The 10,644-nt window shown below is 36.7% G+C and overlaps 1 protein-coding gene across 7 annotated transcripts in view; it reads right to left on the bottom strand.

Annotated features, from left to right (window-relative positions):
- Positions 1-261: 261 nt before the first annotated feature.
- Positions 262-10,644, bottom strand: part of SLC9B1 (solute carrier family 9 member B1) — a 61,044-nt gene continuing 50,661 nt past the window's right edge. For all 7 annotated transcript variants that reach the window (XM_019962366.2, XM_070790828.1, XM_019962367.2 and 4 more), the window contains 4 exons: positions 10,358-10,507; positions 2,516-2,624; positions 1,851-1,987; positions 262-604 (listed from right to left, as the gene is read on the bottom strand). In XM_019962366.2, coding sequence (XP_019817925.2) covers positions 392-604; positions 1,851-1,987; positions 2,516-2,624; positions 10,358-10,507 — 609 coding nt within the window. In that variant the 3' untranslated portion in view covers positions 262-391. The remainder of the gene's footprint in view (positions 605-1,850; positions 1,988-2,515; positions 2,625-10,357; positions 10,508-10,644) is intronic.

Genomic DNA, 10,644 nt, shown 5'->3' with positions numbered 1-10,644 from the left:
TCTAACTGAATTACTAACCTGATGAAGATTCTCCTATTTAGAGATTTATACTATCTTATCTTTCTTACATTAGGTTCATTTAATTTTTGATTGTTTTTAGTGTGTATTATGACAGTAAATCCAACTTGACAGATTTCTTTAACTTTCCTAGGGTATTTATGCTTTGACTTTGTTCTTGAAATACATCAATACTAAGAGGGTATTCTATTTTATATTATCTTTATTAAATTAACTTTGGGATAAAAAATCATAGGAATCCTCTGTAGTCAAATCATATATTTATTAAAACTTTGCTTCTATGTTCATTCTTCACATATGTGTACCTTTTAATTTTTCTCTTATGTAAGAGAATTCATTAAGAGAAGCAGGCAAGTGATGGCAAATCAACTTTTTAATGAAGTTCTAATCCTGATAACTCCATTTTCACTTTGCTTTTATCATAGCGAGTGAGTACTTTAGGTCCCAGAATGCCAATAATTAGAGCTCCATTTGGAGCTGTGATCAAGATGGCTAAAAAGGCTACTGTCATCACATCCTCCGAATATGATTCCAAATGGGGTGCACTCATTCTTGCTTTTTCTAGAGCCAGAGGACCTAATACAGCCTATATTTAGAGGAGAAAAAGATGAGGCATAAAGAAAAATGCTAAATGGAGTTAACATATAGTAAAATTAAAGAACTCTGTTAAAACAAATAACACCTAGTATTAGACTACTAGTAAAGAGACAAGTGTTAAGGAATTTTGGTAAATGACTCATCAATTCTATGTTCTTAGCAAATATATCTGGAAAGACAGTAAAGTAGTGACAAACGGCTGATTTTGTGTTCTTGTCATCTCAGCTTTCCCGTTTAAGTAGCTTTTTTGAATGCTCACAATACTTTTGGAAACTTAGGAGTTCAGATCAACCAGAATTTTGCATATTTGTCTTTACCATGAACCACTAGGTTCCTGGCTACAACAAGACAATACAAAATGCTAAGGTTTCTTATGGTTCTTTAGGATTTTGTTGTCCATCTTCTCCTTGTTCTTCCTACTGGGAGCAGTGTGATATAGTAAAACTGACAAGAGTTTTGGAATTTATAACTTGTCTAAAGTTATAGGCAAGTAACTTGTTATTCAAAACAGGCAGCCTTATCCCAAGGACCTGCTTTGCTTATCATGACATAGATTTTTGTTGCATGGAATTTCACAAGCTTCTGTTTTGGAGTAACAGTAGAGAAAAGAATTTCAGGAAATCAGAGAGCATAACTACAAAGTTTCCTTTTTCTCTTTCTCTCTTTCACTCATTCATTCAGCATTAATTTTTGTAGGCATACAGAGCTTATTTACTGTATACCTATTGCATGCTAAGTGTTAAGTATTAGGGAAAAATAACAACAAAAACAAACAAACAGACACTTCTTATCCTTCCTATATATTCTAGTTGAGAGATTCAGTCATAAATCAGTCATGCAAATTAAATATATAATTAAAAATAATATATATGCATTTATGTATGGTAGAGACAGTGGCAGGGGTAGGAAAGATATATTTTAAAAAGAATCAATGTGTCTCTACTCTAAAATCCTAACACTTAACTCTACAATATTCAGCAAAATATAAAATTCCAGTTTTCAGAAGTACTCTTATTTTAAGTTTTGGGAAAACAGAAAAATGTTTTCATAAGTTTAGCAAGTATTTGTCATTAAAAGCACAGTGTTTTAAAGATTATGTTACTTTTAATGAGAAGTTATGATCAAACAAGCATTTAAAAAGACTAATAGCCCACATTTTGTGACTAGTTTTTTTTTTTCATTTAGAATTTTAAAAATCAACATTAAATAATTAGAATGTCTTAATATAGTCTTACCTGGACTGTAGCTTTCGGCATCCATGATAAAGCAATAAATATTTTCTCCTTAAAATTAAAACCAGCACAAGACATCAACACAAATGTAAAAGAAATTCTAATCAATAATGCCAAACTCATGGTACCAACAGAAAGGCCTGCAACAGAAAAAGACGAACAGTATTTGGGAAGAAGTGGTTCTTTACGCCTAGAAATGTAATTTGCAGAAGTGTTGAAAACATTTTAGGGCTACTATCTGTCTATATCTGTATTAAGTAAAAATAATAATCATAAAAATAAAAATATGATTGAGGCTTCTATGTCAAGTACAAGAGATAATCTGATGATGGAGGTATGATGAAAAGTAAGATAAATTACATTTATTTAATTCTGAGCTAACAGGCTTTGAACTTTTACTATAAACGAAAGTATTTAGAAGGTGCTGCTGGTATCTAATATTTCCCTTCAGAAAAAAATTCTATTTCCTCAGATCACTCAGGGAAGATATTCAGGATTGTCTTTGGTTACAAAGACTATACAGGGTAAAGGAAGAACAAATGCATATTACAACATGAGCTTCTGAAGGTCCTTGTAGCATTCAAAGACATATTGTAAGTAAAAATAAAAATTACTCCGTTTTCTTAAATATTTTTAAATCTTACATTTTTGTGCCTCTACATTCTTACCAATAGCATTTGATTTAAGAGATAAAACAGATACTTCTGCTCCAACCAAACCAAAAAGAAGAGGTTGGAAAATATCCCATGCAGTTCCAATGATTTTTTGGACTCTAACCTGTAGAAAAGAGTAATACATTTTCAGTTATTGTGACGAATAAAAGTATTTGCATTTCAGACATGTAATGGTTCTCAACATTTAATAAACTTAAGATATTTTATTTGTAGAATAAATTTTAAAACAATAAAAATTAAATGAGTAGGTTAACTCTTTGTACAGAATTTGATTAAAAGAAATTTACAACACAATAAAAATATTAGTTGGTAATTTTGTCATGGAACAAAAAAGATATTATTTGGCAATTTTATCCTTGGAGTTCCATACATGTTCTGATGGTGCAGTAAGAGTTCTACCTTTTGTTTGTGAGGCAACTGAGCAGGGATAGAACTACACCATGCCTGATGAGAACATATTCAAGCTCATTCAAATATTTTAGTTCTCAAAAGTGAGTTGGGGAAGAGCTCCACTCAGTTATCCTGGGACCAAATCCCATGAAAATGAATCCTGATATGTCCTAAACTACTAGGAAAAAAATTCTGGTAATCTGTTAGGCCTGCTTCCAAACGACTCATATTAAAAACATGAACCAAACCAAAATAGGTAATACATTCTCATTTGGTTGCCTCCTGACTTCCCTTTCTGGGAATGAATCCCTCCCAGTGCTGCTTCCACAATTACATGGTTACAGGAAACGCTCCCACTGACATAAAAGTACTCTGGCTCTTTTCCAGGAAGTTGGATGAACAGATTTTAGTCTCAGTCTGTGTTTATTTTATTTTATTTAACAGGAGGAGATTCATAAAACATTCATATCCTTTGAGGCAAAAATTATTTTCATAACTACTCCCCTTATGACTAGGTTTTCTGGTTACTGCTTATAAAAGTAAATTTGAAAAATGAAATAACAAAGGAAAACCAGTATTCTGTCTTCTTAACAGCACATTATCCTATTTGTTACTTATTTAATCTTTAAAATATATTTAATCTTTACTCTTTGATTTTCTTTATCATGTAAAGAGATCAAGTAGTTTTCATTTTATTTGTAATTTATTATTAGTCATTTAATTTCCTTTATAATTATGACTTTATCAGAATACTAAACAAATTGGGAACTTCTTAAGCTTATTCTAAAATTTATCTAAGAAAGAATATGGACAGGAACAGTTAAGAAATACTTTAAAAACAGGTACAATAAGAGGGAATCTTCTATACTAGATTCTGAGACATAAAACCACAATGATTTAGAGTGCTACTGGCATAGGAATAGGTGTTTAAAGAGACTTCAGAAGCAAATATATATATATATATCTATGAATTATTGGATTAATCAATAAATAATTTGACAAAATTGACTATGAATTCACATGCATATATATATTATATGCATATATGTATGTCTAAGAATATATATATTAAGAAGAGATGGCAAGAATACACAGAAGAACTGTACAAAAAAGATCTTCATGACCAAGATAATTACGATGGTGTGATCACTGACCTAGAGCCAGACATCCTGGAATGTGAAGTCAAGTGGGCCTTAGAAAGCATCACTATGAATAAAGCTAGTGGAGGTGATAGAATTCCAGTTGAGCTCTTCCAAATCCTGAAAGATGATGCTGTGAAAGTGCTGCACTCAATATGCCAGCAAATTTGGAAAACTCAGCAGTGGCCACAGGACTGGAAAAGGTCAGTTTTCATTCTAATCCCAAAGAAAGGCAATGCCAAAGAATGCTCAAATTACTGCACAATTGCACTCATTTCACACGCTAGTAAAGTAATGCTCAAAATTCGCCAAGCACGCTTCAGCAATATGTGAACCGTGAACTTCCAGATGTTCAAGCTGGTTTTAGAAAAGGCAGAGGAACCAGAGATCAAATTGCCAACATCAGCTGGATCATCAAAAAAGCAAGAGAGTTCCAGAAAAAGATCTACTTCTGCTTTATTGACTATGCCAAACCCTTTGACTGTGTGGACCACAATAAACTGTGGAATATTCTTCAAGAGATGGGAATACCAGACCACCTGATCTGCCTCTTGAGAAATTTGTATGCAGGTCAGGAAGCAACAGTTAGAACTGGACATGGAACAACAGACTGGTTCCAAATCAGGAAAGGAGTACATCAAGGCTGTATATTGTCATCCTGTTTATTTAACTTATATGCAGAGTACATCATGAGAAGCCCTGGGCTGGAAGAAACACAAGCTGGAATCAAGATTGCCGGAAGAAACATCAATAACCTCAGATATGCAGATGACACCACCCTTATGGCAGAAAGTGAAGAGGAACTCAAAAGCCTTTTGAGGAAAGTGAAAATGGAGAGTAAAAAAGTTGGCTTAAAGCTCAACATTCAGAAAACGAAGATCATGGCATCTGGTCCCATCACTTCATGGGAAATAGATGGGGAAACAGTGGAAACAGTGTCAGACTTTATTTTTCTGGGCTCCAAAATCACTGCAGATGGTGACTGCAGCCATGAAATTAAAAGACGCTTACTCCTTGGAAGGAAAGTTATGACCAACCTAGAGAGCATATTCAAAAGCAGAGACATTACTTTGCCAACAAAGGTCTGTCTAGTCAAGGCTATGGTTTTTCCTGTGGTCATGTATGGATGTGAGAGTTGGACTGTGAAGAAGGCTGAGCGCCGAAGGATTGATGCTTTTGAACTGTGGTGTTGGAGAAGACTCTTGAGAGTCCCTTGGACTGCAAGGAGATCCAACCAGTCCATTCTGAAGGAGATCAGCCCTGGGATTTCTTTGGAAGGAATGATGCTAAAGCTGAAACTCCAGTACTTTGGCCACCTCATGCGAAGAGTTGACTCATTGGAAAAGACTCTGATGCTGGGAGGGATTGGGGGCAGGAGGAGAAGGGGAAAAGAGAGGATGAGATGGCTGGATGGCATCGCTGACTCCATGGACGTGAGTCTCAGTGAACTCCGGGAGTTGGTGATGGACAGGGAGGCCTGGTGTGCTACGATTCATGGGGTCGCAAAGAGTCGGACAAGACTAAGCGACTGATCTGATCTGATCTGATCTGATGAATATATACATATGTAAACAGATGCATGTACATCCTTACCTCACAATATTCATGAAAATAAAATCCAGATGAAGTAGAGAACTAAATGCAAAGCAAAACTACCAAAGTGTTCAGTCAGTTCAGTTCACTCGCTCAGTCGTGTCCGACTCTTTGCGACCCCGTGAACTGCAGCACGCCAGGCCTCCCTGTCCATCACCAACTCCCAGAGTTCACTCAAACTCATGTCCATTGAGTCGGTGATGCCATTCAGCCATCTCATCCTCTGTTGTCGTTTTCACCTCCTGCCCCCATTCCCTCCCAGCATCAGGGTCTTTTCCAATGAGTCAACTCTTCACATGAGGTGGCCAAAGTATTGGAGTTTCAGCTTTAGCATCAGTCCTTCCAATGAACACACAGGACTGATCTCCTTTAGGATGGACTGGTTGGATCTCCTTGCAGTCCAGGGGACTCTCAAGAGTCTTCTCCAACACCACAGTTCAAAAGCATTAATTCTTCGGCACTCAGCTTTCTTCACAGTCCAACTCTCACAGCCATACATGACCAAAGGAAAAACCATAGCCTTGACTAGACGAACCTTTGTTGGCAAAGTAATGTCTCTGCTTTTGAATATGCTATCTAGGTTGGTCATAACTTTCCTTCCAAGGAGTAAGCGTCTTTTAATTTCATGGCTGCAATCACCATCTGCAGTGATTTTGGGGCCCCAAAAAATAAAGTCTGACACTGTTTCCACTGTTTCCCCATCTATCTGCCATGAAGTGATGGGACCAAATGCCATGATATTAGTTTTCTGAACATTGAGCTTTAAGCCAACTTTTTCACTCTGCTCTTTCACTTTCATCAAGAGGCTCTTTAGTTCCTCTTCACTTTCTGCCATAAGGGTGGTGTCATCTGCATATCTGAGGTTACTGATATTTCTCCCGGCAATCTTGATTCCAGCTTGTGTTTCTTCCAGCCCAGCGTTTCTCATGATGTACTCTGCATATAAGTTAAATAAGCAGGGTGACAATATACAGCCTTGATGTACTCCTTTTCCTATTTGGAACCAGTCTGTTGTTCCATGTCCAGTTCTAACTGTTGCTTCCTGACCTGCATACAGATTTCTCAAGAGGCAGGTCAGGTGGTCTGGTATTCCCATCTCTTTCAGAATTTTCCACAGTTGATTGTGATCCACACAGTCAAAGGCTTTGGCACAGTCAATAAAGCAGAAGTAGATCTTTTTCTGGAACTCTCTTGCTTTTTCGATGATCCAGCACATGTTGGCAATTTGATCACTGGTTCCTCTGCCTTTTCTAAAACCAGCTTGAACATCTGGAAGTTCTCAGTTCACGTACTGCTGAAGTCTGGCTTGCAGAACTTTGAGCATTACTTTACTAGCGTGTGAGATGAGTGCAATTGTGTAGTAGTTTGAGCAGTCTTTGGCATTGCCTTTCTTTAGGATTGGAATGAAAACTGACCTTTTCCAGTCCTGTGGCCACTGCTGAGTTTTCCAAATTTGCTAGCATATTGAGTGCAGCACTTTCACAGCATCATCTTTCAGGATTTGAAATAGCTCAACTGGAATTCCATCACCTACACTAGCTTTGTGTGTAGTGATGCTTTCTAAGGCCCACTTGACTTCACATTCCAGGATGTCTGGCTCTAGGTCAGTGATCACACCATCGTGATTATCTTGGTTGTGAAGATCTTTTTTGTAGTTCTTCTGTGTATTCTTGCCACCTCTTCTTAATATCTTCTGCTTCTGTTAGGTCTGTACCATTTCTGTCCTTTATCAATCCCATCTTTTTGAAATGTTCCCTTGGTATCTCTGATTTTCTTGAAGAGATCTCCAGTCTTTCCCATTCTGTTGTTTTCCTCTATTTCTTTGCACTGATCACCGAGGAAGGCTTTCTTATCTCTCCTTGCTATTCTTTGGAACTCTGCATTCAGATGCTTATATCTTTTCTTTTCTCTTCTGCCTTTTGCTTCTCTTCTTTTCACAGCTATTTGTAAGGCCTCCTCAGACAGCCATTTTGCTTCTTTGCATTTCTTTTCCATGGGGATGGTCTTGATCCCTGTCTCCTGTACAATGTCACGAACCTCCGTCCATAGTTCATCAGGCACTCTGTCTATCAGATCTAGTCCCTAAATCTATTTTTTCCACAGTACAATTATAAGGGATTTGATTTAGGTCATACCTGAATGGTCTAGTGTATTAAATGATAATATATAAGATGATATAATGTTCATAATCTCATGATCTTGGGTGAAAAAGTCCTTCTTAAACAAGATAAAGACCCAAAACCAAAAAGGAAAAACTGACAGACTTGACTATAGGAAATTTTACTGCCATACAAAAGACATCATAAATGAAGATAAACAAAAATTAAACACAACGTTTAGATAACAAGAATTAGTAGCCTTAACATATAAATAAACTCTATAAATTAGGAACAAAAAGGCAAATAAACCAGTTAATACTGGGCAAAGAATATGAATAGGTGGTTATAAAAGAATATATGAATAGAAGCTTGTTGTCATTGTTTAGCCACTAAGTCATGTCTAACTCTTTTGTGACCCGTGGACTGTAGTCTGACAGGCTCCCCTGTCCATGGGATTTCCCAACCAAGAACACTGGAGTGGGTTATCATTTTCTTCTCCGGGGATCTTCTTGACCTAGGGACTGAATCCATATCCCCTGCATTGGCAGGTGGATTCTTCACCACTGAGCCACCAGGGAAGCCTGAATAGAAGTTTACTCCACTACTAATCAGAGAAATATACAGAATACCAATGTTATAAAGTTTTTTACCCAGATCAGATCAGATTAGATTAGTCGCTCAGTCGTGTCCGACTCTTTGCGACCCCATGAATCGCAGCACGCCAGGCCTCCCTGTCCATCACCAACTCCCGGAGTTCACTGAGACTCACGTCCATTGAGTCAGTGATGCCATCCAGCCATCTCATCCTCTGTCATCCCCTTCTCCTCCTGCCCCCAATCCCTCCCAGCATCAGAGTCTTTTCCAATGTGTCAACTCTTCGCATGAGGTGGCCAAAGTATTGGAGTTTCAGCTTTAGCATCATTCCTTCCAAAGAAATCCCAGGGCTGATCTCCTTCAGAATGGACTGGTTGGATCTCCTTGCAGTCCAGGGGACTCTCAAGAGTCTTCTCCAACACCACAGTTCAAAAGCATCAATTCTTCGGCGCTCAGCCTTCTTCACAGTCCAACTCTCACATCCATACATGACCACTTGACTAGCCGGACCTTTGTTGGCAAAGTAACGTCTTTGCTTTTGAATATGCTATCTAGGTTGGTCATAACTTTCCTTCCAAGGAGTAAGCATCTTTTAATTTCATGGCTGCAGTCACCATCTGCAGTGATTTTGGAGCCCAGAAAAATGAAGTCTGACACTGTTTCCCCATCTTTTTGCCATGAAGTGATGGGACCAGATGCCATGATCTTCGTTTTCTGAATGTTGAGCTTTAAGCCAACTTTTTCACTCTCCTCTTTTACTTTTATCAAGAGGCTCTTTAGTTCCTCTTCACTTTCTGCCATAAGGGTGGTGTCATCTGCATATCTGAGGTTATTGATATTTCTCCTGGCAATCTTGATTCCAGCTTGTGTTTCTTCCAGTCCAGTGTAGTAAATAGTATAAATAAAATCTTTTAAGGGATAATTTGGCAATGTGCTAAGTCACTTCAGTAATGTCCTGCTGTTTGTGACCCTATGGACTATAGCTCACCAGGCTCCTCTGTTCACAGGATTCTCCAGGTAATAATACTGGAGTGGGTTGCCATTTCGTACTCCAGGAGATCTTCCTTACCCAAGAATTGAACCTGCATGTCCCATGTCTCCTGCACTGGCAGGCAGGTTCTTTACCACTAGTGCTACCTGGAAAGCCTAATTTGTCAGTAACCACCAAAATAGAAATGTACCATTTTTAAATTCAGTCATTCCATTTCTAGAAATCTATTCCTACAGAAGTATTCATACATTTGCAAAACCACATATGAATATGACTGTTCATGGTTGTGCTGTTTGTAATAACAAAAAATGGAATGTCTACAAATAGAGGAGTGATTAGAGGAAATGACCTGGGAAGGGGATTTGATATTTGGGGATGGGGAAGGAAAAGGAGTATTTCTCATTTTATTACATATGTGTACCTTCTTATTCTTAATATTTTATGAGCATAGTTTCACATATTAATTGCATAATTAAAATAAAAGTTATATAATCATATTGCATTAAACTTAGGAAAAAGACTAATGTGATCACTCAACTTCTGATTGCATTTTAGTGTATTTCCAGTTCCTTTTCTTGAATATTTTATTTCCTTGATTGATTCATTCACCTTGAAGATACAAACTTATGGAACATCTTCCTAGAATTAATATTTCTTTTTTAGTTTTTTTCTTAATAGACATATTTTATTGAAGTATAGTTGACTTACAATGTTTCAGGTACACAGCAAGGTGATTCAGTTAGACATATACACATATTTTATTTTTCAAATGATTTTCCATTATAGGTTATTACAAGAAATTGACTATAGTTTCCTGTGCTATATACAGTAAGCCTTTGTTGCATATCTATCTTTTAATCAGAAATCTAGCATTCTATTCATATTAAGTCAAACAAGTGGAATCAAAATGTCATATATTTTAAAAAAATGTCATATATTTTTTAATAGAGTAAGATTTCTTAAATGTCCATTTTAGATGTAAAAAATGCAGTTATTTTATCTTTTAAAAAATTTGTATAAAAATATTCACCTTTTCTTTGGACCAACCTGTCCCTGCAGTAAAACTCAATACTAGTGCGCACAATCCTCCAGCTGTGTTCATACCAAATCGGTGGCTGCCTAAGACAGCAGAAATACACATACTCAAAATTAAAAATGCTCTCTTCACTTCAAGTTTTCCCTAGAATTAGACAGATATTTGGAAATTAATTTACATTAAATATACAATAATTATATTATCTATCATTTATTACTGACCCTTTGATACCATGTCTTTATATGCTATATCAAATAACATCTAAAGTTTGACTTTATTTC

Source organism: Bos indicus, chromosome 6 (genome assembly GCF_029378745.1).
Source record: "Bos indicus isolate NIAB-ARS_2022 breed Sahiwal x Tharparkar chromosome 6, NIAB-ARS_B.indTharparkar_mat_pri_1.0, whole genome shotgun sequence".
Lineage (NCBI taxonomy): Eukaryota > Metazoa > Chordata > Mammalia > Artiodactyla > Bovidae > Bos > Bos indicus.
This window is presented reverse-complemented; position numbering and strand designations above follow the sequence as displayed.